At 53.9% G+C, this 26232-nt stretch overlaps 9 protein-coding genes across 9 annotated transcripts; 4 read left to right on the top strand and 5 right to left on the bottom strand.

Moving 5' to 3' along the window:
* Window positions 1-414: 414 nt before the first annotated feature.
* On the top strand, window positions 415-2477 carry LRP88_00839 (WD40-repeat-containing domain protein; the record flags this gene model as incomplete). The annotated part of the gene is made up of 4 exons (XM_083237543.1): window positions 415-547; window positions 623-704; window positions 763-1720; window positions 1782-2477. 4 exons carry the CDS (start codon window positions 415-417, stop codon window positions 2475-2477), a joined length of 1869 nt encoding a protein of 622 aa, XP_083106048.1.
* A 542-nt stretch (window positions 2478-3019) lies between these two features.
* On the bottom strand, window positions 3020-3884 carry LRP88_00838 (uncharacterized protein; the record flags this gene model as incomplete). Its single annotated transcript, XM_083237542.1, has 2 exons — window positions 3020-3482; window positions 3589-3884. 2 exons carry the CDS (start codon window positions 3882-3884, stop codon window positions 3020-3022), a joined length of 759 nt encoding a protein of 252 aa, XP_083106047.1.
* A 1537-nt stretch (window positions 3885-5421) lies between these two features.
* On the top strand, window positions 5422-7671 carry LRP88_00837 (transmembrane amino acid transporter protein-domain-containing protein; the record flags this gene model as incomplete). Its single annotated transcript, XM_083237541.1, has 5 exons — window positions 5422-5585; window positions 5641-6722; window positions 6776-6936; window positions 6989-7054; window positions 7108-7671. 5 exons carry the CDS (start codon window positions 5422-5424, stop codon window positions 7669-7671), a joined length of 2037 nt encoding a protein of 678 aa, XP_083106046.1.
* A 1472-nt stretch (window positions 7672-9143) lies between these two features.
* Window positions 9144-11015, bottom strand: LRP88_00836 (kinase-like domain-containing protein; the record flags this gene model as incomplete). The annotated part of the gene is made up of 1 exon (XM_083237540.1): window positions 9144-11015. One exon carries the CDS (start codon window positions 11013-11015, stop codon window positions 9144-9146), a length of 1872 nt encoding a protein of 623 aa, XP_083106045.1.
* Window positions 11016-17266: 6251 nt separating this feature from the next.
* LRP88_00835 (protein UTR4) lies at window positions 17267-18605 on the top strand (the record flags this gene model as incomplete). Its single annotated transcript, XM_083237539.1, has 3 exons — window positions 17267-17312; window positions 17457-17497; window positions 17976-18605. 3 exons carry the CDS (start codon window positions 17267-17269, stop codon window positions 18603-18605), a joined length of 717 nt encoding a protein of 238 aa, XP_083106044.1.
* A 442-nt stretch (window positions 18606-19047) lies between these two features.
* Window positions 19048-19926, bottom strand: LRP88_00834 (25S rRNA (adenine2142-N1)-methyltransferase; the record flags this gene model as incomplete). The annotated part of the gene is made up of 1 exon (XM_083237538.1): window positions 19048-19926. One exon carries the CDS (start codon window positions 19924-19926, stop codon window positions 19048-19050), a length of 879 nt encoding a protein of 292 aa, XP_083106043.1.
* A 525-nt stretch (window positions 19927-20451) lies between these two features.
* Window positions 20452-21311, top strand: LRP88_00833 (60S ribosomal protein uL23; the record flags this gene model as incomplete). The annotated part of the gene is made up of 4 exons (XM_083237537.1): window positions 20452-20482; window positions 20744-20823; window positions 20880-21172; window positions 21224-21311. 4 exons carry the CDS (start codon window positions 20452-20454, stop codon window positions 21309-21311), a joined length of 492 nt encoding a protein of 163 aa, XP_083106042.1.
* Window positions 21312-21792: 481 nt separating this feature from the next.
* Window positions 21793-22132, bottom strand: LRP88_00832 (Tim10/DDP family zinc finger protein; the record flags this gene model as incomplete). Its single annotated transcript, XM_083237536.1, has 2 exons — window positions 21793-21956; window positions 22015-22132. 2 exons carry the CDS (start codon window positions 22130-22132, stop codon window positions 21793-21795), a joined length of 282 nt encoding a protein of 93 aa, XP_083106041.1.
* Window positions 22133-22690: 558 nt separating this feature from the next.
* LRP88_00831 (magnesium transporter CorA family protein) lies at window positions 22691-24602 on the bottom strand (the record flags this gene model as incomplete). Its single annotated transcript, XM_083237535.1, has 2 exons — window positions 22691-23270; window positions 23323-24602. 2 exons carry the CDS (start codon window positions 24600-24602, stop codon window positions 22691-22693), a joined length of 1860 nt encoding a protein of 619 aa, XP_083106040.1.
* Between the last annotated feature and the right edge of the window lie 1630 nt (window positions 24603-26232).

Below are 26232 nucleotides of genomic sequence, written 5' to 3'. Positions count from 1 at the left end.
CTTCCACCTTCCAACAACATCATCGCGCCTAACCCACCCATCCCAACCATCCGACTCTGGGCTCGGGATCAACTCTCCATCTCCAGTCGCATACTCGCTACGATACTCACCGGCCCTTGTCCACCTCGGGCCTATCGAGTCAAGTTTTCTTACCGACGCCTTTCTCGTCAACGTCCCGCGTTCGCGTTCGCGTCGTTGGTTGTCGTGGTCATCAAAACCACCTTGGCACCCAGCCTCGCGCTGTCCTCTACGTCCAACGGCGCGCGCCAAAACTCGATAATTCGCGCCGCACGCGAAAAGATATCGACTACGATCCGCTTCTCGTCCGTTCCGATCTCCCATCGCGTTTTTGGTCCATCTCGGCCTCGCGGCAAGCGTCGTTACCGAACTCGTCGCTGAGACCCGCCTTGCGCAATGTCGATGTACCAGCATCGGGGAATGGGGGCAGCCCCCCCAGGGAGCTCGAATCGTCTCAATGACTTGCTCAACGAGATTAGGCAGGAGTTTGAGAACCAGTCGCGCCAGACCGAGGGCTTTGAGCACCAGAGTATGTCTAATTGTCTAGCTATGTCACCGCGGCAGCGCACTTTTTTCCTTGGACGTCGCTGACTCGTTTAAACAGTCGCAGCGCAAGTCAGCGAGATGCAGCTCGTGCGAGAGAAGGTTTACCAGATGGAGCAGACTCATATGACCCTTAAGCAAAAGTGAGTTGTGTTGCGCGAGCTGAAAAGTTTGACAGCGCATTAACCTCTCGATCTATAGGTATGAGGAGGAGATTAGCATGCTCCGACACCAGCTCGAGGCGGCCAGAAAAGGTGCCCCCCAGCCCGGCCTCCCCGGACCTCCGCAGCACGCTGCACCCTCCCAGCAGCCTCCATCTATCGCCCCCGGCAATGGTCTCTTCAGTGGCATAATGGCTGGTGGCAGCCAGGCTGGTCTTGCACCTCCTCAGCAGGGTCAGCAGCAAGGCCAGCAGCAGCAGCCACAGGGCGGACAACAGCAGCAACCATCGCAGCAGGGCCATGCCCCTCCTCAGGAGCAGCAGATGGGACCTCAACACCAGATGGGTCAGGGGCCCCCTGGCCTTCCTGTCCCTCCCCCTCACCCCAATGCCCAGCAGGCTCCTTACTCTCAGAGCTACCCTCCAGGCCCAGTCTCCAACGGTATGGCTCCTCAGCCTCCTCAGAGCACTGCCTCTCCTGGCCCCGGCCGACGAGGTATCGGCCGACCTCCTAATGCCGTCGGACCCGCGACTCCTCAGATTAACACTCCAGTCCCGTATCCCGGAAACGCGGCGTCGCCTCAGGTTAGCCACCCGACTCCCGACCACGCTCGCATGGGGGGCCCTCGCGCTCCTCCCGTGGGAAACGCTCTGGGCGATCTCGAAGTTGATGCTGTGGCTCCCCACAACAAGAAGACGGGCCAGGACTGGTATGCCATCTTCAACCCTCAAGTGCAGCGCGTTCTTGATGTCGACCTTGTCCACTCTCTCAACCACGAAAGTGTGGTTTGCTGTGTGAGGTTCAGTCACGATGGAAAGTATGTTGCAACTGGCTGCAACCGATCTGCCCAGATCTTTGACGTGCAGACTGGTGAGAAGGTTTGTGTTCTTGAGGACCACAATGCTTCCGACATGAGCGCCGATCTCTACATCCGAAGTGTCTGCTTCAGTCCTGACGGTCGTTACCTCGCTACTGGCGCAGAAGACAAGCTTATTCGCGTAAGTATTCTATCAATACTCACCTCCATACTATTAGAGCAAACACTAACTTACTACAAAGGTCTGGGACATCCAAACCCGAACGATTCGCAACCACTTCTCTGGCCATGAGCAGGATATTTATTCGCTAGACTTCGCTCGCGACGGACGAACGATTGCCTCGGGTAGTGGTGACAGGACCGTTCGCCTGTGGGATATTGAGCAGGGTAGCAACACACTCACTCTCACGATAGAGGACGGCGTTACTACTGTTGCCATCTCTCCTGACACTCAGTTTGTTGCCGCAGGCTCCCTCGATAAGAGCGTGCGTGTCTGGGACATTCACTCGGGCTTCCTCGTTGAGCGTCTTGAAGGACCTGACGGCCACAAGGACAGTGTGTACTCGGTCGCTTTCTCGCCCAACGGCAAGGACCTCGTCTCTGGCAGTCTTGACCGGACTATCAAGATGTGGGAGCTCAGTGCCCCTCGTCAAGGAAACCAGCCTGGCCCTAAGGGCGGCAAGTGCGTCAAGACGTTTGAGGGCCACCGTGACTTTGTTCTCTCGGTTGCGCTCACCCCTGACTCGAACTGGGTTCTGTCCGGATCCAAGGATCGCGGCGTGCAGTTCTGGGATCCCCGGACGGGCACAACGCAACTCATGTTGCAGGGACACAAGAACTCTGTCATCTCGGTTGCGCCGAGCCCCCAGGGTGGCTACTTTGCCACAGGATCTGGCGACATGAAGGCTCGCATTTGGTCGTATCGTCCGTACGCTTAACCTACCACCCACTTAGCGGCTCTTTGCGTAGATGCCGAGGGGGAGGCAATCTCATGGTTACGAAAAGCAATACAGGAAGACTACGAAAAAAGAAATGCAAGTTAGGGAGCAGATGTACTGGGAAGATGTTTTCGGGAGCCTTTATTGACGGGAAGCGGCCAAGGGGAGCTTGTGACGGGAGTGGGCGACGACTATTCTTGTTTCTTGGGACTTGGACACGGCAAAGACGATGCGCACGTTCAGCCCAACGGCGCGAGGGAGGATCTTGCGAAAGAGGCGCAATAGGACTGGAGGAAATGAGGATCAATCACACCTCTCTTTGCACTGGGCGGAACGAAAGAAAGAAAGAAGGGAGGGAGTGGAGGCCTTGTATGGATATTCGCCGGTTCGATGCTTTTCTACTTGTGCGTCTTGTGTTTATAATGAATGATACTTTTTTTCTACTCTGAAGGCGCATGTCTGACATGTATTTTGTGAGATGTGACTGTGATATATGGATGGTGGGGTATGCGACTGAAGTTGTATTTGACTGAAGGCAGAGATCATAGTGAGCCGAAGAGACTTGAGAGTGCGTCGCCACCCTTTTTCTTCTTTTTCTTGGGTTTATCCTTAGCTGAATCTTTTGACGAGCTCCTCTTGGTGTCTTTTGTTAGACTCTTGAGCTTGCGCTCCTTGGAAGGAGGCTCTGTTAGGTAGGCGTCTGGTTTGGTTTCCGGTTGTGATGTAATCGTCTTCCGAATGGGTAGCACTTCATTGCGCGAAATGGTAACTCCCATGTCTATATCAGGGCTATCTGTCTCGGCAGGGGTTGAAGTTTGGGAATTAGAGGAGAGAATTGTACCGGTAGTAGTTGGCTTTGCTGAGGCTGAAGCTGAAGATGTAGGTATTGCGTTTTGATCGGCGGGTACGAGGTCGGAGAGGATACGGTTGATGCGGGCGAGGACAGAGAGGAGGAGAAGGCCGAGGGGGGCATGTTGGTTGTCGGCGGCGAGTTGGGAAAAGGCGCTGTTGAAGAAACGGGTAGTTAGTTACATGAAATGCGCACAGTGAGGTTACTGCGACCAGGCGCATACTATATGGCCGACCTGCGGGTAGGATAGTATGGACGTACATGTATGTGCGGGGGACTACATGGCGAATCATCCACTTTGCGCGCGCCAGAGCTGGATGGTTGTCGCCCTCGACATTTCCAGGTTTGTTCTTGTTCTTGATGGGCCGGGGGCGAGATGTGAGGTCGGTCGAGAGATTTCGCGCAGCGCGACGGACGAGAGAAAAGGAAGACCACCAGTGGGAGGAGTGGTGCTGATTCCTATGGCGGTGGGCAAAGGCGTTGAGGATGGGGAGGACTGGCGCGAGGGACTCGTTTGCGGTGGAGAGAACGGCGACGCTTGGATGTGGACTCGTCATGATGGATGTGTCATCTTAGATAGATGTGAAAGTCTAGATCAATTGAGTGGATATGATAGCTAGGACGCGCTGGATCTGACGAGCTCGAGGTTGATAGGTTTGGTGTTGAAGATGTGACGTGCAGTGGACTTTTCCTCGGTGGAGCGATAAGATAAGGATGGGTGATGTGCACCGCACCATGCAGGTCAACGGGCGGGTTTGAGCGGAGAATAGTTACTTTGCTAGTTTGCAAGATGTGAGATTGGATGATAACACATGATAACAATAGACCGAGAGTTTAGTCAAGCTGTCTACCTAATTATATCGTGCCGTTAAGTAACGGCAATGGTTCGTGGGTAAGGTAATAAAGTGCTAGCAGAAGAGATCAGGAACAGCTTACCTCACCAAGTAGGTACCTAGGTACAGAAGTAACTTCCTTTGACTCCCAGGTATCATTCTCTCCCTCTGCATCATCTCTGGTTGCACCACATACACATACACACTCTCCCCCCTCTCAATCAAGTTTGGTCTCGTGAACACCTTTTTTTTTCTCCACCGCCCCATAGCAAAAAAAATCAAGGCCTGGCCGATGGAGTCTCGCGAGTCCGTCTGCGGGCAAGGGTGACTTTAGCAGTGGAGTGGAGATTGGGGTGGGACAAGACAAGACAAGACAGCTGCAGCAAGGGGGGCATGCGAGTTGCTCAAATGTCACGATAGACGCTGCCTGTCTTGCCTTGCGTTCCGGAGTAACAAAGACGTCAACTCATGCTTGCTCGTGTCTGCTGTCTCGGACGGTTGGACTGCCATGGCAGCCACGGCTGTTGTTTGAGAGGACAGGACACCACCAAAACAACGACCCTACCACTACGAGAACGGACTAGCCAGTTACCGTAGCGCCCGTCTGGTGTCTGGTGCCTCGCGTGGGGATCTGGTTTGGTTCCATGATTGCAGTGCTGCTGCTGCAGACGGTACAGCCGACATGGAGCGTTACCAATGACCATACTGGCTTGGGCAGGTGTGTATCGGCATCGACGATCCCTGCTGGTCCCTAGGGGCATACGGCTACGGCTATCGCGTGCACTGGTCGCGGGCGTTCTCGAGCCATTCTTGGCTGCGATAAGCGTCATGTCCCTGCTTGCTTCGCTTCATTCACTTGAGTCGAGTCGGGTCAGGTCAGGTGTATTGGCGCCAAACCCGACTTGTCTGTTTTGTCCTTGTGCCGATGCTGTCCTGCTTAGCTTCTGCCTCTCTCTCAATCTTTCTTCTACATCTCATTGTCTTTAATTTGCCCTCAAACTGCACGGTCTGACGCTGTCTGTAATCCCCTGTCCGCCGTTGCATCGCTACCCTCGTCGCACCCCCCTCCAACCCGTTGGGCTTTTTTTTCTCTTTACCTTTTGCCACCTCGGCGCTTTGTCTGTGCGAGCGAGCGACAGACTTGGCAGACAAGGACGAGTGTGAAGAAAAAAATCTTGCGAGGGACTTGGGTGAAGGAAATAGACGAGACAGACGAAAAGACGCGAGGAAGACAAGACGAGGCGATATACATACAGACCCAATGGCTCCAGCGCGGAACCCAACCAGTTGGGACGAATACGATGGTAGACCCTCGCCTACAGGCAGTGTGACGTCGAGCGTCCTTGCGCGGGAACAAGCTGTCGACGACGACGATGACGATACTAGCGAGCATGATCATGACAGAGGATTCATGGCGCGACGACGGTATGACAGCCAATACCACCTTGAATTAGAACCCATGACAGCTAAACTTGTCCAGGTCCTCGGTCACCAACCACCTCGCCGCGATAGCAGACATTGGCGGCGTCAACAGCTTCCGATCTTTCGCTAGGAGCTGGCAGCGAGCCGCAGGATTCCCCGAGGTCATTCCTCGCCGACCGAGCTTCGTCCTTGCCGGAGACCAAGACGGGGAGAATATCCAATACGGACGGAGCCATGTCGAGGGTACATCACAGTCGCAAACAGGACTCTTGCGCCAGCACCTGGAAGCATCGTCGTCGGCACAGCCCAATGGTGAGCCCAGCTCTAGTCTCGGGTCGTCGCCTAGGCTTATTCGGGGCGCATTGAACGATGGGGAGAGTAAGCCGCTGCTCGATGTTGAGGCTGCTGGTGCTTTGCATGTTGGGTCCTTCTCCAGCCGATCCAGCATCTTTGCCGTTCCCCCTCATCTCGCGGCCCCAGATATTGTTGGCAGCTATGGTTCGTTCCGGAGCACCTCGCCGTACGGCGCTGTAGACGGTACCATGCGCCACCGTATATCTTTTAGTGAAGGCAGCGGATGGGGCGTCGCGGATGAAGAACCAGTTGAAGATGCTGCGCATGGCGAGCACCAGCCGATTCTCATCAAGGAGGTTAAGCAGGGCGACAAGGTTGTGCTCGCTGTCGAGGGTCAGAGCACTCTCCCGCAGTCCGTCTTCAACTCGATCAACGCCCTCATCGGCGTGGGCCTGCTCAGTCTCCCCCTGGCCCTCCAGATATCGGGATGGATTCCCGGACTCATCATTCTCACACTGACGGCGGCTGTCACTTCGCATACTGGCAAGCTGCTGGCCAAGTGCATGGACTACGATGCTACGCTCATCACCTACTCAGACCTTGCCTACGTCTCGTTTGGCCCTCGCGCCCGAGTTGTCGTCTCTGCGCTCTTCACTCTCGAGCTGATCGGAGCATGCGTCGCCCTCGTGATTCTCTTTGCCGACTCGTTAGACCTGTTGCTTCCAGGTTTAGCTACTGTTAATACATGGAAGGTTATTGCGGCTGGTTTGGTATTGGTCCTCAATGCGTTGCCGCTGCGCTTCCTGAGCTACACCAGCATCGTAGGCATCATGTCGACATTCTGCAGTGCGTATTGCCATCTTTCATGCTTCCTGTGTTCTCTTACTCATCTCCAATAGTTGTCATGATCGTCATCATCGATGGTCTCTACAAGCCCAACTATCCGGGTTCTCTGCGGGAACCGGCCACGACGTATCTGCTCCCCGAGAACTGGCTTGCGCTGCCTCTTGCGTATGGTCTCTTGGCTAGCCCTTGGGGTGCTCACTCGGTCTTTCCATCGGTATGGTTGTTTGCGTTTGTTGTCGAGGATCAAGGCTGACTGGAGGTTATAGATCTATCGAGATATGCGTCACCCCTATAAATGGGGCAAGGCCGTCAACGTGACATTTTCGTTCTCTGTGAGTTATCAGCATAGTCTCTCATATCTTACCCCTTTTCTAACTGAGCTCAGTACGTCTTGGATACTTGCCTGGCCGTCATCGGTCTGCTCATGTTTGGCGATGGCATCAAAGAGGCCATCACATCCAACATCCTCAAGACGGCAGGATACCCTGAGGGCATGGACATCGTCATGTGCATCTTCATCGCCATCATCCCCCTGACCAAGATCCCACTCAACGCCCGACCCATCATCACGACTATGGACGTCCTCTGCGGCGTCCACGAACACCATCACCATCATCACCATGAGCATTCTCACAGCCAGTCTTCCCGAACCTCACCCTTCGTCACCCAGAGCATCCGAGGTCTGGTGCGCGTCTTTGTCGTCCTCCTCCTGCTCTTCATCTCCATCGTATTCCCGGCCTTTGACTCCGTATGCGCCTTCCTCGGCGCTGCACTGTGCACCCTCATCTCCATCATCCTCCCCATCTCGTTCCACCTCAAGCTGTTCTGGGACGACGTGTCAGCACGGGAAAAGGTCGTCTCTGGTGTGCTGCTGGTTGTCTTTTCCATACTGGGTGTGCTGGGAACCATCTGGACCTTTTTGCCCAAGCATCTCATTGGCGCTGATTAGATGTTTAAATTCCATCTTTTTGGTATCATCTTGGCGGCGACGTTCTTGATGAAAACTTGGTTTTAGCTGAGAGTTGGGACATTTTATCGATACCAAAGACCTATATACAGAGGATATACATGCTTGACATGTAGCTTCTGCCACTTGACCAAACATTGATACCAATAACACTTGGCAAATACTGCACTCGCAATCACCTTGTTACTTGCATGGCTTAAACTACTCACCTCGCACACCTACATCAGCCTGCATTGCATGACGCAACCACAGTGTCCGATACTGAAGTAGCTTCGTTTCCCATCCCGTCTTTGTCCGTTGACATGACGAAGCCGTGCAGTTGCTTTGGATCGAGGGGATTCAGTCGCATCGAAAACTGTGACAGTAGTATCTCTTTGATGAACACTGTAATTGCTCGAGGGTGCTTCTCCGTGTATCAAAAGATGAGGGTAGAGATACCTTTGAAACCAATGCACAGAAACTTGCAACTTGACAAGGATTGGTAGAATACCAATCGAACAAATCAAATCATAACCGACTATCCAGAGCTTCCACCGTCTTCTTCCCCGCCCGCTGATCTCCCCAACATGAAATCCTCATGACATCCGCCCAGCCCCGAAAACCACGCCATCCTTACATCCACCTCTCGGGAGAGCAAACGGCAAGAAAAAAAAGCAAGTTCCGAAGAAACCGTTCGATCGGGCCACCTTTGACGGCCATCGACATCAAGATGGGGTTCTCCTCCACTTTGAACGAAACCCTTCAACTGCCGTAGTCAAGCACGCGAGCTATTCGAGCTTAGCCTTGAAGAGAGAGTGTGTATATTGTAATCCCTGCCCGCGATGCTGGAGAATGGGGAACCCATCGTTCCACACTTTGTCGTCTTCGCCGAGAATCGTTGGCTTCCACCTGGATCAAGGAAAAAACGAGACACGAGGATCATTCTCCCCTAAGATAGTCAATAGAGTAAAATAATGATGATCTAAAGTATTAGATTACTTTATAATATCATCTATAAATTTATTCATAATGCTCAAGAGTAGTTAGGTAACCCTCTTGATCTTCTGGGGTATCATCTTTTTCTTGACTCGCGTAGCTTCGTTATCGGCAAATATACCTCGGTCTACAGTATCTAAGTTAGTTAGCTAGCACACCATACTGAGAACAGAGCAATTCATGTCCATCACTGAGGGGTACAAGGTAGGCTCGGAATGACCTCAATTCAAAGAATTGAGCCATTTAATAGGCATTATAGTTAGAGTGAGTAGAGTAGACATCACAGGCATTGAGTAAGGAAAGTCTTGTTTGAGTGGGTACTTCTGGTATTCACATTATTTCTAGAATATCTGATACTCAGAAAGCGAGTCAGGCTCTCATCTCCATCCAAGCAACGCCCGAAATATCTTCGAGTATCGCGCCAGGGACGCCAGACGGCCAAACTACGATTGAAGGCTGCCAAAGAGAATCAATCTCCTTCACCAGCCTCCAACCCACTCAACGTCTCCGAGATCGTTGCGTCTATCCCGACGCCAGTTCCAATCTCTGCCCTTGTTCCAGGGACATTCCTTGACCCGTTCTTTCGCGGTCCCAAATTTGTGGTGATAATTAGAATGATCCCAAACTCCCGCTTCATAAGACTTGTATCCAAAACCAATATTGTGTCGTCGGGGCTTAACAAAGTCCACCGACTTAATCGAATCCAAAGTGGGAACAGCAACCTGACCCCGGCGTCGCTCGCCAAGCGCCGCCCACTTGTCCAGAGGACTCTTCTTAAGCGGCGGCGAGTAGCGAGGCGTGATGGTGACATGATGTTGAGGCTTGGGAGCCGGGGCTTCTTGGAAGAAGAAGCCGTCGGCAACCAGGTCGTCGTCGATGTCTCCCTTGATGTCGTGCGCATGCGACACCGGCTCGGGTTCCTGTTCCACCTTGTAGGCCTTCTCGGCCTCCTTCTTGATCTCTTCCTTGCTCTCCTGGCTCCACGTCCGGGCATTGAGCTCCTGCAGCATCTGCATCTGCTGCTCACGTTCCTCCTCTTCCTCATCCTCGTCCCACATGTCACTCCAGCTCTTGGACACGGCTTCTTGGCGTCCTCCAAACACCATCGACATGGCTGGCGCAGGCTTGGCCATGGTGATAGGGAGGGAGCCGGCGGTGGGGGAAACCCTATTGAATCGAGCATTGGGCTTGATGGCAAACGACTTCATCGAGACACCCATGTGAGAGTCGAGAACAGATGACATGGGAGTCTGCATGTTAGCAGAGCACCAGTCAGCGGTAGTCGCCTCCGACTTGGGGAAGAGCTCTTCGGTGTAGCTCTCGTCGTCGGGAATGACACTGAGTTGCCGACCAGTTCCGTGAAGGGCCTTGGCCCAGGGGAAGGCACCCGTCTCGACCTGGGGAGACTGGATCGAGGGAGTGCGAAGGGGCTCACGGTTGGCGGTGGCAAGAGTGGCGGTCTCGGCGCCGCAGTAGTCGTCGGCATCCTCATCCTCAGTGGTGAAGCTGACAACCCGGAGAAGGGCATCGCGAGCTCCCTCCATCGATCGTCGCTTGGGGTCGAGGTTCATGCACTGCACGAGAACCTCGTATGTGTCCTGGGACATGGAAGGGAACACATCAAACAGAGACTGCTTATCTCGCGAGTAGTCGAGGAAGAGAGGGTCGGCCTCAGTGGGGGTGGTGAAGGGGTTGCGAGAGAAGAGGATGTTGAGAAGGCAGATACCAATGGCCCAAATGTCCGCCTCGGCAGGCGAGTAACCGGCGCCAGCCGAATCGAACTGCTCGGGAGCCATGTAGCGATCGCTGCCAACAGTCATCTCGTAAGACCACTTCTCGGTAGTTGCCAGACCGAAATCACCGAGCTTCATGGCACCATCCTGGCTGAGGAAGATGTTCTCAGGCTTGATGTCGCGGTGATAGACACCCTTGGAGTGGATGTATTCGACGGCATCGATAAGCTCAAGCATGAATTGGCGAACGTGCTCTGTCTCGAGAGGACCATGACCCTTTCGGATAGCCTCGTAGAGATCACCCTGACCGCAGAACTCGAGGACCAAGTAGAGGTGCGACTCAGTCTCGAACGAGTCGAGCAGGTTGACGATGTTGGGGTGAGAGCCCAGGCGGCTATGCAAGACGAATTCCTCAGACTTCTCATCGATGGCAAAATCGGAGCAGGCTTCCGGGCAGGCATTCTTCTTGGTAAGGCACTTGATGGCCACGGTCTCGTTGGTCACGAGATCCTGGGCCTTAAAGACCATACCGAAAGATCCATGGTTGAGGGGGGAGATTGTCTGGTAACGTCCACCGAGGAGGACACCGCCAATGAACTTGTCCTTGAGGCATTCCATGGCGAAGAAAGGGAACAAAAAAGGCTAAACAAGAAAAGGGTTGAAAAGAAGTGAAGATAATAAAATGCAGTAGTCGTACAAATGTGTTTTTGTGATTTGTCGATGACCGGTTCTGTAGGTGTGTTCCCGGGGAATAGTTGAAGGTTGAAGCTCTTGTAAGAAACAGCTAGAGCTGATTGAGGAAGTGCAGATGCAGAAAAAGTAGATGGATATTTCGCAGTATGTGTTGAATGTACAGGTTGTCGTAATGTCGAGGAAAGGGCAGCAAGTGAGCAATTGTTGAGTAGCTTGAGTTGGTTGATAGTCGTTTCGGAATCAGAGGCTCATTGGAGGGTATTCGATAGGCTGAACAAAGGAAATGATTATCGAATGGTCGTGACGGTGAGTTGCGAAGACCGAAGCGGCCGAAGAAGGTTAAAGACAAGGAAAAAGAGATTCGTTATAATGACATGGATGCGTTTTTTGGTTGTTTTCAAAAAGAATGACTCTGACAGTTGAGTTGGGTTGGGGGAGGACGGCTGAGGACGAGGCCGACCAGAGGGTTTATGAGGGTTGACTGGAGTGCGGAGGAGGTTGTAGCAAAAGAGGGGATCCGGATTCGACGTGGCCGATGAGTCGACGTGTCGGACCAGTCAAGCTGGCACCGGGATATAGGGGAGCGGAGCTCACCCGGGCGGAGTTGCTATCGCTCAGCCGGGGAGGTTGAGTCACGCGGGCCGGGTAGGCCGAGTTACGGAGTCGGGGGCGGCTGAGCGGTTGACAAAGTCGAAGAGCAAGTCCTCGACGACTCAATGCAGCACAAAGCGAATCTATGCGACGTGTCCGACTGCAGGTAGCGATTCGTTGATGGGCCGAGGTTCGGCGTCGAACTAGTCGAGGTGCCGGTAAGGAGTAGCTGGCTCGGTGAACGGCAACTCTATAGGTAACGGAACGGAGCAATCGGCTCTAGGCGAACAAGGACTTGGAAGTCTAAGCAGCGACAAACAACACAAGTCAAGGACGCTTCTTCTTCTCGATAATGACCCAAGCTGGATGTATTGGTTGATGGCGCTGGTATTGTCGTCGCTTGAGTCACAGCTGGGCAGCGTTGCTTGCTTCGGAGGTGGTGGCGAGGCGGAGTCGTTGGGGCGTTGAGATTGGGTGATGGACGGTTTGACAGATGAGATGAGAGTAGATAGGGAGAGAAGAGTGGCAAGCTCGAGAAGAAAGAAGGCCTTTGAAGATGCGGAAAGCGTGCAAAAGAAGGGAAGGAGAGGTGGAGAGATGGCAGGGAGACGATGATAAGAAAGCAGGGGAAAGAAGACGAGAGAAGAGAAGTGAGTTAGAGGGAATGGCGGTGATGGAACAAGGTGGAGAGGGATGGATGGCCATGGATGGATGGGATGGGCCATGGGATTAGTGAGTGACTGAGCGAGCGAGCCAGGCTTGACAATAGCGACGCCCAAGACCCATCCAAGGCAGGTGGAACAGCGAGTAGGAGCGAGGGAAGGAGCGAACGGGGGGCGTGCCTTGAGGGACTAGCCACCTTGGGTCAGGACATGAGCGACCTGCCGACTGAGGTACCTCCCCGCCTTGGTTTGCCTGCGTGGATACATGCATTCGTGCTCTGGCTGCAGTACCGGGGCGGCCGGGGTCCGGAGGTGGACGGCCAAGGTGGAAGGCAGGCACGAAGAAGGGACGGCCAAGGGCAGGTATGCGTACCTACCCACCGTACTGTACAAGATGGCAACACTAGGACCACCAAGGCAAAGGCAGGTACGGTACGTAGCGAGCTGCACTGTGACCCCCCGGCCCCGAGCATAAGCCCCCCTGGCTTTTTCTTATTGCCCCACTCGAGGCGGCCTTGATTGATTCCCCTGCCACCCGACCATTAGTGCAAGCCCGCGGCCAGCGAGCGGGAGGCTAACGCTCAGAGGTTTCCCTTGGGGGAGGCTTGCGTCGTGGACGAACCGCGAGCGAGGATAGATGGCGCTACAGTGGGACGATGGCCACGACGGGACAAGGCAGGGCCTGGCCGGCCAGGGAGAGAATGGCGGCATGAAGAACTGCAGCGACCAGACCAGAAACAAGTTGGGGGACCAGGATTGGCGTTGGCCGTCGATGCTGATACAGTGACGGGCGTTCCCTATCGTCTCAGAGTCAGGAATCATTGCGACAGCAGCATCAACAACATGACGACAATCGAAGATCAAGATTCGTTATCGGAGCACCGTTGTGCATGCGATGCCTGTACTGTATTGCACAATTCGTGTTATGTACAGTACAATTCGGATCCCTCGACGTAACCCGCTATCAACACGATGCACCCTTCCGTCTCACTGAGCGGGCAGCGTTATGATGGGATTGCGACAGACCTGACGTGACGTGACGACTTGCCCCTCTGGGCCTAGGCAATCAAGTTGCGTCGCTCTCAACACTGTACCCTCGACGACGGCACGGCGTCCTCTGGCTCTGGCTCAGGCTCAGTGCGGACAGTCACGCTGGCGCACGGCGGGTCGGGGTTCCAGTTCTTGGCCCCGGAGTCCATTCTCATCATCAACGGGAGTCATCAGCGTCCGGTGCCGGCTCGCGACAATCAGTCACACGGAGGGTACGTGGCCCAAGCGGGGAGAATTGGTGACGGTTCGAGTACCTTCTGTCGGCGTCCAGCTGCCGGGCTCCTCTGCCAGAAGCTCCAAGGTGTCCTCGACGGGAAATGACATGTTGGTCAGCGTGACCCTACAGTACGCGCCCCCGTCGCGCACGGTACCTTCGCGGCAGAAACAGAGACAGTCGGCTTGGGGTCATGGACGGACTCAGACACTGGGAGGACCTTCTGGACCTCTCTGGACGCAGCACCGTGATAGCGGCTTCACCGCCCGATACCCGTGTGGGAGGTATCTGCAAAGCCTTGACTCGGTAGTTGGGCGACCAACCCGTCCTGTACCAGCTGGCGCAGATCCCAACACGGCTGGGCAACAGAGCTACTGCTGGACGCTGGCGAGAGGGTGTACGGGCACGAGGTCTGAATGGGCTGCCTGCCCAGAGGACGCAGCAGTGCGCGTGGCACCAATGGGCTCACGGACGCAGAGAGATGCCATCCCCAGGTTTTACTGGGTCAACGAGGCGAATACCATCCCGTACTCAAGCCCAGGGTCGTCTTCCCCCAACAAACTCGGGGTCACGAACTGGGAGGTGTTGCTTCTGAGGTCCTTCTCGATCTGTCCCCGTGAACAAGGAGTGAGCCCATTTCTGGGCGATCCCGAACAAGAGCGCAGACAAAGACCCTGATTTCTCGGACTCGTTTACGGTGTAGACCTTGTGCACAGTAAATCACAATTCACAATTCGGCTTCACCTTGTTCATGCTTTGGATAGCTCCCGCCACAGTGACAGACGGCTGCCAGCCAACAGCAATCCGACCAGGACTCGGCCAAGCCTTGGTTCAATTGTGCAATTGAGCTACAATGGTACAATGGCAGAATGGCAGATCTCGAACTCGTTCCTGGACCGGCTCCTGGCCATCATTTCTCCACCCGATGTCGAGATATCGATAGCAAATCATCCCTGTCAGAGCTATCAATTCCAATGCCCCCAGCTTTTGCCGCCATTGTTGTCGATCCTTCCTTCGTCCCGACACTCGCTTTAACGCTTGAACCTTTGGCGTCTTGCTAATCTTATCAGCGAATTGTGCCTGTCAGCCTGTCTGTCTCAAATGCTCGACGAGCGGGGCATGCAGGGCCTCGAATGGCTTTGGTGGTGCCTGGGGTGGTCATGCACTCCTGGATCCTGCATTCCAGTTGGGCATGCCACCCTGGCTTCAGAGGCCTTCTTGGTCTCAGAGCTAGCGATCGTGGAGCGCGGCTGGAGAAACTCATTGTTTACTTTGGAGGGCGAACGAGTGCCATACAGCAACCGCCAGAAGCTTCGAGGTTGGCGAGGGGTTGGCTGTCGTCTCGTACCGAGCAGCCGGTGCGCGTCTGCTGCTGCTGCTTACGACCAACATGCTGTTCTTCTCGTACTCATACCCAGAAATAGAAGGGTGTGTGCAGGCTTAGAAGGCAGTGCACCAAGGCTGGTACTGTACGTACGTGGAAGACTGTGTGCGGTGGACGACGGTGGACAGAGTCGCCAGTTCTCGACCGTGACTGGGCAATGTCCAAGGGTCCATGTCGCATACTGTCCAGCCATGCACAAAGCTTGTGCATCTCTCGACTCCGAATGCAGTAACAAGTAAACATCTGTACACAAAAGCCATGAGGCCAAGGGGGCTTGATACAGTGGCTTGGCGTCCAATCCAATCCATTCGGGATAAACAACAACAACAATCCATCCCACAGGTACCTGTACCTGTGCCTCCCACCTCTTGGAAAGCGTTGATCGTACAATCTTGCCAAGTACCGAGCGAGAATGCAACGTGCAACACGCAATTGTGCAACGTCTTTGCCCCGAGTGGCCGGTTCTGAAGGACGCGCCCGTGATGCATCACTTTGTCGTCCTTGGAGATGCCGACATGCCAGTCTCCACAGGCGGTGGAGAGGACAGCAAGCAGCAGACAGATCTCGAAGGGCCCGCCCCAACAAACGGGGTCCTGTGATGATGAAGCAATAGAGCTACCACGGGACGACAGCTGTATAGCTTCGTAATCCAGCATTCCCGGCTTGTCTCTACGACCCCGCTTCCCGCTTTGTCAGGGACCTGAACAGGAGAAATTAGATGCCGTCATGGTCTTGTCTCGTGTGTTCGAATTGGCCCCATCTGCTTCTTTTCTTGTTTGCTGCTAAGGTCTGGGCTTGCGTGTCTCATCTTCCCTGACCCCCGTCGTTTCCGGTTCCCCCCATGGCTGTCTGTGACAGTCGTCATATTGGAAACACAATATTTACAATTATCACGCACTGTATGATGGGAGATCAACTCATTTTCAGACAGAGATTCGGCAAGGGCGGGAGGAGGGGAGAGATTGAGGGGGAAGGGATGGGATGGAAGGGGAAGCCATCTTCAGATTGACCTCCTGACAATCAGATTCTTCCAGATTCGCCTGACAATGAAAAGATGTCTCTCTTGTCCAGGGTAGTACAATGTCATGGGATTGGGGACACAGGCTACACAAGGGATGTGACCCATCACCTGGTTCTAGGCTCAAGGTGAGGTGACCGAGAAGCAGAAGCCTCTCAGCTTCAGGTCTGGCGCCAGGGGAGGCTGGGGACGGGCATGTACAGTGTACACGGGATCAAAAGTCAGCAGCCACGCAAACAAGCATTTCCACAGGCTAGATCATCAAGTACCGATGACCTATACCCTTCGCATCGTGCCGACAGGCCGCATCCTGCGCGTCCTCGCCCAGCTTTCCACCACGAGGTCCGGGAACTCCACTGTTAACCCGATGGAGCTTGCAGGGCCCTTGCCGCTCAAGTGGGAATAGGTGACAACAGCTGTTTTTTTCCTCATCTTCTGCTGCATGAACTGGCCACCTAGGGCGTAACGCCCGTGGATGCTTCTGGCAAAGTTGCCAGGGATTCGTATTGGGCTGTTACGGGATTAGCGACAGTCACAGGGGAGTCATCTCTTTCTTTCTCCGGAGTACGGAGAAGCGAGTAGATGATGACACTTGTCACGGAGCCCAAGAGATCCAATTTCCTCCGGTCCTGACCGCACCCGCTCCGCTCCGTCCTCCGAGCCGGGTGACGTGACTCCTTGGATTTCCGAATTGACCTACCCTGCAGAACAAACCGGAAAAGCGAACATGATGCACGCTGATTGGTTAAAGCTCAAGGCTGAATGGATCTTTGTTTGGAAACCTTCAACCTCTTGACCGCTTTTCCTCTTGAAGCATGCGCTGTCCAATCCAACGCTGCCATCCTACCACCTTCTATTAGATTTCCAGATTCGATCTTCAGCTGCAACACAACAGCACTCCTTTTCTGCTGCACCAAGCTTAATCTGGATTCAGCTCATTAAACGCAGGATAACACTTCAGAAGGAGCCAGAAGGTCGCAAAAAAAGACCGCGCTCGGAACGAAACTAGCGGCCCGCATTGAATCCAGGAACAAGGACCACCAGCTGCCACGGCCTCAGCAAACATTTTTTCCCATTGAAACAGGGATCTTGTTCTTTTGGGCTCAAACAAGCCCGAAACGGGAAAACCAAAGGAAAAAAAGTTTTCATCTTTTTTGCTGTCTCTCTCGGTTCGGTTCATCTTGCTCCGCCTCAAATCTCACTTCTTTTTTCGGAGCATCTTCTTGACCGCCTCGGGTATCTTGCCGTCCGTTCATCATGACTCTCAATCTCGCCGAGTACGACGTCCTGGTCTTTGATATTGGTAAGACTGAAGTTGTTGTTTGTTGACATTGAGTTGTTGCTGTGAGGACTATTCTGGGCCTATGGATGTAGTATCATCAATTGTACTTCTCTTCATCTTCGTTTATCAACACCTTCAGAATAGCTTAATAACACACGCTTGCAGAAGGAACCGTCTGTCCCATCTCCTTTGTCAAGGACGTCCTGGTAAGTCGTCCCGTATTCCCGTCTTACTGCTGCGTGTCTCGCGCCCTTACCGCCTCGGAATCTGTTTCCCCTTACCCATCCATGTGCCACCACCACCACCTACGGTACCTCCGTCCATCACTCCCCTTTACCGCCTTCCGGGCCCGGACCTCCGTCCGGGAACCCACTGGAAAAACACCATCCCCAACCTCCTCATCTCCCGGGCCTCGGCCGATCACCTGCCGGCCCTCACACCCAGTTCTCGGTGCTCCTCCTCCCCCCCCCCTGGCTGCCAAACCAGGTTGTGCCAAGTTGCTAGTAGCGCAGGTCTCGGACGTATGCAGGTTGTTTGTTTGCTTGTTGTTCGGCCGCAGACACCCAATCTTTCCAGCCTCTCCCGTCTCTCCTTCACCGACTTCTGCTCTTTCACACGTTTTCCCTGCCCAGTGTCGTCACTCAGCAACCCGACTGACCAAGATTCTCTCTCTGCTGGCGCTAGTTCCCATACGCCCTCGAAGCTCTCCCCAAGGTCCTCGACCAAGAGTGGGATAGCCCCGAGTTTGCAAAGTACCGCGATGCCTTTTCCGAAGAGTATCGCAACTCGCGCCCCGACTTCGAGGCCCACGTCCGCGATCTCGTGAAACGCGATGTCAAGATCGCCTACCTCAAGTCCCTCCAGGGATACCTCTGGCTGCAGGGTTACAAGTCGGGTGACATTGTAGCTCCCCTCTTCCCCGATGTTGACCCCTTCTTCAACCAGGCCGTCAAGGACGGCAAGAAGATCATCATCTACTCGTCTGGCTCTGTCCCGGCCCAGAAGCTCCTCTTTTCCCACACAAACTCGGAAAAGTCTGACATGACGCCTCTCATCGCCGACTACTTTGACACCACCAATGCCGGACCCAAGACCGAGGTTGACAGCTACAGGAAGATCATCTCCAGCCACCCAGAGCACAAGGACCTGGGTAGGTGGCTCTTCCTCAGCGACAACATCCACGAGGTCTCAGCTGCCGTCGAGGCGGGTATCCGTAGCGTGCCCGTCATCCGTGACGGCAACGCGCCCTTGCCGCCAGACAACTCTCTGACCAAGCTCGCCATCTCCGAGTTCAAGCATTCGGAGGATGCATGATAGACAGCTGCAAAGGTCCCGGTGGGGAAAGGGTAATCGTCGAATCGTGTGGCACCCTGGTGCGGAGATGCAAAGAGTAGTGACTCGCTAGACATTCTAGTCCCCCCAAATCTGAGACCGCACCGTCCAGCTGATCTTTGCTCACTGGTGACTTTGGTGTTCCCGTTATCCATGCATGCATTACCGTCGCATGTATCGGTGGTGCGACACGGCATACTGCGAAGAATCGACCCATCTTCCCCATCGCAGTAACCCAGTAGACGTTCGCCAAGACTCCGTAGATAACCTCCTCGTCCAGATCAAGTCGACCCTCTTGTGCCAGTTCATTGCCGTGTGCCCGAAACTCCATGAGTTCGTCCATTATGGAGGGGGAGTTGGTTGGGCACGCGCGCATATGCAGCTCGTTTGAGGTCCCACGCGTTGTCGTGTCCATCCACATCAGTTAGCTTGAATGAGTGGTCGAGGCCTTCAACGTCATAACAAAGTTGTTTCGTGTTCTCCCTGGGTTAATCTCCTTCTTGGCAAAGTCGGACCGCTTATCGGAGACTCCTCCAGCTCTCCTCCACAGTGAGTAGGCCAGCTTCTGAGTCATCTTGGACTTTTCGCGAACGTAGCCAAGCATCGTCATCAGCTCTTCCAACCGGGTCTCGGTAAAGTATCGTGAGTTGTCAACACAGCTGCGAGGGAGAACCACAAATAGACAAGGAAACAGCTTTTCAGCCGTCACCGCCGAATGCTCAGATGTAGGTCGAAGAAAGGAGAGTGTTCTCAGGAGCATCTGACCACGCCCCTCGGCTTCAGGCACGAAGTTGAGCACCAGACTGAGCGAGATGATGTCAAACAACTCAGATTCGTCCTTCGGCAGTGGCCGCTCCATGAAGTCTTGTTGCTTGATCCCTGGCTCCTGACTATTGAGGTCGATATGCTGCATGGAAAAGATGCCACTCGTCGAACACGCATTGCGCGTGCTCAATGCACCAACCTCCAACATGCTAAGGGGTTGGGAGCGTTTCTTGAGATCTGACACCGGCAGCCACTCGAGAAGAACTCTTGACGTGTCACCTCCTCTGTCGACACTCTGTCCCTGCAGACTAGCCTTTTGGTAGTGATCGAGGCCACCCAGCTTGGCGATTTCCGACGCAAGTCGAGACTCTGTGGCCTTGTCCCCCTTGGCTGCGGCCTGCCTCCTTTGCTTCTCGAGCTGGTGGTGTGTGTTGATGAGGGTCCTGCTGGCTTTCCTTGACATGGACCGGGAAGACTTGGCAGTTGGCGGACGGCCGCTGGAAAGGCTTTTCAGCCTTGTCTGCTTCTTGGAGACCATTCTTCCCTTCAAGTCGAGAAGCCTGCCGTGTTGACCTGAACTAGGCTTCAATCCCCTTGAATCTCAACTAAGATATATGTTAGTCTCAGGGGAAAACTTGAATACGATGTCTTGAACTCACTCTTCGGCAATAATGATGAGCCTCCTTCAAACAGTAGAGTCGTATGAAATATACGTCATTCCAATTGGAAAGACATATTGATCAATATGAAGTTTGGCTACAGAATTTGAAGGACCCTTGCAGCTTAGCTCCCTATTTCCAACTCGCTCTCAGCGACCTCGCAAAACCGTGCTTACCTAACACAAGCGTGGTCAAAATTCCCCTCGCTCCGATCACGTGGTTTTCAGAGCCAAAGCCCCTTTGACCAATCATATCCTCGCGTTCGTCAACCCTAATCGACAATCCACACAGAAGCTAAATTCCTCTTTTTTCTCGCGCTGGTGAATTTGAACTTTTGATCAACCCCGACGACGACAACCAGCGCCACTCGACAATCTTCGTGCTCACGACAACCCATCGACACAATGGCAGGCAAGGATACCAAGGGCAAGAAAGGTACGACATGATCTGAAAGAAGCAAAAGAGGGAGAAAGGAGAAGAAGAGGTGGAACCAAAAAAAATCAAGAGGGAACGGCGATGGGAATTCTTTCGAAGCGATGCGATATTGGAAACGATAATCTCGGTCGTCGATACGATACGATGGATTCTCGAGCCGAACTCCCGCCTTGAACATCTCCTTCTTCTCTCTCCTCTCGAGCTTCAATACTCCTCTCCGCGCATCATGCAGCAGCAGACTTTGCGAGTTCTGAACAAGAGCGATTGCTGATGCTTCTTGTGATATAGCCCCCAAGGGCCTCTCTAAGGCCAACGCTGCCGCCAAGGCTGCTCTCAAGGGCGTAAGTTGAACAATCCTCACCCACGACGGCGCAACACCAACTGACCATCATCGCAGGCCAACTCCCACAAGAAGACCAAGGTCCGATACAGCACCTCGTTCCACCGCCCCAAGACCCTGGTCGTCTCGCGCACCCCCAAGTACCCCCGCAAGTCGATCCCCTCGCAGCCCCGTCTCGATGAGCACAAGATTGTCATCCACCCTCTCAACACTGAGAGCGCCATGAAGAAGATGGAGGAGAACAACACCCTCGTCTTCATCGTCGATGTCAAGGCCAACAAGGCCCAGATCAAGCTTGCCCTCAAGAAGCTCTACGACATTGACACCGTCAAGATCAACACTCTGATCCGGTAGGTTTTAAACGCACATTTGACAAGGTTCTTTACTAACAGAGTTGAAAGCCCCGACGGTTCCAAGAAGGCCTACGCCCGCCTCACCCCCGATGTCGACGCTCTCGACATTGCCGCCAACAAGCTCTCCCTCGTTTAAGTAAATTAACGAAAATGGGCTTGTGGGTTTCTGGCGTGTCTTTGGGTTGGTTTTTTGGTCTGCTGAAAATGCGAGGCAATGGGCATCGGAAAAATTAAGGCGTACAAAGAGCTTGTCGTTTAGAGTGCAAATGATCATGAATTCAAGGCCGCCCAGCACGCCGTGCCCGTTGGAATGAAAACTGTAACTGTGAAGAGTCATGTTGCGAGTGTTATACAAGTGAATGTGAAAAGTTGTGTTCTTGTCTATCATTATTGCCGAGTGTCATTCAACGTAGAGACGGTTGACTGTCGAGACGGACCAAGGCCAAAGCATGCCCAACACACGAGGCACCCGTAGTGTCTTCCCCTCATAATATACACGGCCGTCCGTAAATCTCTTCAACCGACAAAGCCGAGCCAGTCCTGGCCATGTCCATGACCCGTCTATTGTACATACTCCTCCTCTTCCCCCCAATCAATACAAGGTCATTATTGCTCGTTTAGTTGCGCATGCCGTTCAGGTGCTTCATCGTGAGGTAGTTGACATCGAGGAATCGCTCGACACAGTTGGCCAGGCACGTTTCCTCGCCCTTGTCCAGCTTGTTGTTCTTGATGCTGCCCTGGACGCACTTGTTCCAGCACATCTGGGTCAGGCTATGGGTTTCTGCCCAAATAAAGTCAGTATTTTCCCCTCTTCACTGTTATTTCTCTGGTAAACGTACGGGCCTGGATCTGCGAGCGCTGCTGCTCGTTGGCGAGGAACTGGCGCAGCTCGTTGCGATCGTTGTCGTTGAGCTTCTCGAGGTCGGCGTTATCGATGGAGATCTGCTGGGCACTCATCTTGGCGGTTTGTGTGTGTGCAGTTCGTGACGGCGTGGACGGTGGACAGGAGAGAGGTTGTGTGCGAGTTGAAGACTTCTGTGAGTGTCGGTTCAAGATTTTCGATGATCGCAGCGCTTGAAGCAGCTGACCAATAATGGACCGTGGAGGATGGACCCACCACTCTCTCCTCATGAGTAAGGCACTCCAAGATTATAGCAGGAGAGCAACAAGAGAAGATATTAGGCTATTGTTGGGTTGATAACTGCCAAGATGAATGATTCCGCTGGCTACGCTGTTCCGATTTAATGCTCATGTGCAAGTCTTGTCAACCTCGAACATCTTCATATCATGTCTCATACAGTCACACAACCAAATACACCAAGACTACAACTCTATCAGTAACCTCTATTGACTAATTACTTAGGAACCATTATAATGATCCTGCAGAGAATACCCTTCTTCGTGTGTCCATTTCTATACAGAACACGCCTTCAAGTATCTACACCAGTCTAATAAAGTCCAAAGAAACCTTAAAGAATGCACGGCGCCTCAAAGACAACCCAATATAAACAACATCTAGATGTAGCGCTTCCACCGGGCAAGCAACATGAAGATGATGCAAAGGAAGACCATGAAGCTAATGATGCAAAAGAAGGCCGTCAGGTTACCAGGGTCGCCAAACGGAACCGGCACGTTCATTCCAAACACACCGCTGACCAAGTTCAGAGGGACGAGTACCGAGGCCAAGAAGGTAATCTTGCTGAGAACCTCGTTGGTGTGCGTACCCTGCGCGATACTGTTGATCGAAACTGTCGCCAGGTAGTTGCTGTGTGCCCGAGACAAGATCTTCTCGAAGTGACCAAGGTTGGTAGCCATGGTCACAACGTGATCCTGAATGTCACCCAGGTACATGCCAATGTCCATCCGTGGAGTCACCTTGTAGTTTTCGTTGCATCGCTTGGTGAAACCACGGAGAACATCCGCCTTGCCACCCAGGAGTCGGAGCAGAGCCAAGCAGTTCTTGCGGGCGCGGCCAATGGATCGGAGGAATGAGTTGGAGTCGTCCTCACGCATGACGAACACCTCATCCTCGATAGCATCTGCCTCGAGCTCGATCTGTCGAATGACGGGGCCAAAAGAATCGACAATGTCGTCACTGTATGTATGGTTAGACCGGTTTGTGTAACCAAGAAACGGTCGATACTCACATCAAAGCATAGCAGATCCAGTCACTGCTAAGAGCGACGTAATCCTTGAGGGCCGTAATTCTCTTGCGGACCTGAGCGGCGTGCGAGTTGGGCTCAAAGCTAAAGCTGAGCGTACCCTCCCGGAACACAATCACATATGTGTTGAAGGGCTCATACTCGATGCCGTCAGGCTCCTGAACAACCGAGAAGGAGCGGAAGCAAGCAAAGTAGTACGACGGGAAGAGTTCAATCTTCTCGCGAGCCTCCTGCGTAATGATATCCTCAATGGTTAGGGGGTGGATACCAAAGGCCTTGCAAATGCTCTGGACCTCGTCCTTGGTGGCCGTGTTGACGTTGAGCCACCACACACCATCTTCCTCATCTTCTGGAAGCTCGAAAAGTCCACGAATGTCCTCGCCAGGAAGCACGAGATCACCCATCTCGGCCGCATGGATAGTAGACTCCCATGCTGAAGAGAAGAAGCTGTACCGGTTGGGGTCAATCGGCGCAGCGTGAGGCTTCTCGGAGACGGGACCCTCGGCGCTGGTCTGGACGGTCTGGTTCGTCTTCTCACGTGTCATAGAGTCTTCCGAGAGTGGCTCCATAATATCTCCATCAATAGTCACCATCTGCTGTGCTCGAGACTGAACCCGCTGGTCCTCGAAGCTCTGGCCTGAAGCCTGGCGTTCAGCAGCCCTCTCAGCCGCACGCTCAGCAGCTTGCTCATTGATAAAGTTCTCAAGGTAGTCAAAGTCGATATAGAGCTGATCCTTATGGTGGCTTTCTTTGACGGGGAAGCAGACGTCCTCTTCGGCAGTTCTATTGGTAGAGATGCTGGCATTATCATTGTCGATGGTGCGAGGCTTGCTCCGGTAGCTGCGCTTGCTCGAGATAGACATGGCACGGCTCACAATATCCTCATTGTCGGGCCTGGGCTCGGAGAAGGACAAGTCTCGCTCTCGGCGACGGGCCTGAGCAAAAGCCTTGACCGAGTTGGGTGGAGAGATGGAGCGGTCCGTAGAGTCCACAGTAGGACGACGGCTACGGCGAGTAGTCGGGGAAGCATCGCCGGCCTCTTCATCGATAATGGCCTCTTCGAAGTCGCGAACTCGGATGGCAGGGGGCGCAAGGGACTGGTTAGGCTCGCTCTCAAACTGTTGAGCACCGTATAGGCTGTCAAAGGTGCCACGACGGGGACGCTCAACCCTCTGAGTTGAGACCGACTGGTTGCGGTGGTCGTCAAGCTCAGGGACGGGAGTTCCGTACCGAGGCATGACGGTGGATTCTTCGTGGTCAGACATTTTGAATTGACGTGATTGTTGCCTCAGGGGTATCTATGCCGATATGATGACGGTGTGTCGTGGGTGAAAGGGGGTTGATCCAGGGGAGGGAGGTTGGTGACGGACTCGAGATTATAGTCCCATAGCTTGATGATTATACTGGCGTCGTCTGCTCAAGTCGATTATAGACGTCGCACCCGGCGCGGCATGGGCGCGCCGCGTCTGGGTTTTGTTCAATGCGAAACTATGGCCCGGCGGGTGTCGCCAGTGGCCGCTGGTGGTGAATCGGGAGGATATATAGGAGCAGGAATATGACGGCGTGGTAGTATCGAAAGACCAGTTATGGGGGCTTCTGGTTTACTCCGCTGTAGACCCAGAAGCTGGGACCGAAGAGCGAAGGGAGGGAGACGTTGGAAAAGGCGAGTTGAGCCAACTTGAAAACTTGAATCGAGATAGGCGAGACGCCGGTTATTCGAGATGATGTCGAGTGGCGTGGTCGAGGTGGTTGCGCGAGTCGACAACAATAGGAGCGGTCGAGATGGAAACCCTTGGGGATTCGATGAGAGTAGTCTCTGGAAGAGAGCAGAGGTGCATCAGCCTAAGGGAGTCGGGCTGATTTTATTCTGTAACCAAGATTGTTTTTTTTTTCCTCCTTGGGCCTGAACGGGGGGAGAAGACGGGGCCGGGTGACGATGCTAGGGCCTCTCGTATGACGGTGCAGGGTCAAGGGCCAAGTTGGATGCCGGCGCGGCTAGGCCTGACGAGATTTGTTCTCGTTTCTAGTCGAGCGCAGCCAGGTTGAAGTGCTGTACTCAAAGAAAGAAGCTGGTTAAACAACGAGCACGAAGAATAAAAAATAACTCGTGGGTTGTTGAGAGCAACGAAGCGAGGGATGAGTTGGGTCAAGTTAAAGAGGAGTTGGGATAGGGTTCCTTAAAAAAGAAGTGGGAAGGGCTAGTTAGAAAAAAATTGTCTTTGGTGGTGCCGGGGACCGAGTGGCCGATGGCGCCAATGACTATCACAAGCCGAAAGAGAGCTCTCGGGTTGGTCAAGAAGGAAGAAGGGGAGGCCGCCACTTCCCGAAATTGGGCACTTGTCCTGCAGGTTGAGAGCTTGGCCTGACTCTTCGTCTTTCGTTTGGTGTGTGCCGGCTCCTTCCCCGATTCTGGGAATGTCTGGGCGCGGCATGGAGCATGGATCCCGCATGGATCCTGCCATGGTTTGCAGTGGGCGCCACACCCAGACTCGGGATTGGCAGCGCTGTCATGCGCCACATCAGGAACGCCTCAGGCAGTTGGATCCTGATAAGGTCCTGAGAGGACGATACGGCCTGATAAGATAGTGCCATTGGCCAGGCCGTACAGAACGGAGTCAGAGAAAGGGGTGGTACGTACCTCCGTTCTGGACCCAGGCCAGGCTGTTAGCACCGGCCTCGGCCGCTGAGCTCCATCGTCTCAATGGGGGTTGCTGCTGTGCTGTAATTAGCAGCCCTGCCAGCGTGGTCCCTAGGTCAATGATCCATTCCTCCATACCATCAAAGCAGCCATATCACGTCGCCAGCACGACAGAGCCAACCCAACCAGTCGCGGATCATCCATTGCAGCCGCTATCGCCTGACTCGCTTTCCACCGTCCGCCATTTTATCCGACCG

The sequence above is a fragment of the Fusarium phalaenopsidis genome, assembly GCF_050370095.1.
Source record: "Fusarium phalaenopsidis strain FUZ10S chromosome Unknown contig_32278, whole genome shotgun sequence".
NCBI lineage: Eukaryota > Fungi > Ascomycota > Sordariomycetes > Hypocreales > Nectriaceae > Fusarium > Fusarium phalaenopsidis.
This window is presented reverse-complemented; position numbering and strand designations above follow the sequence as displayed.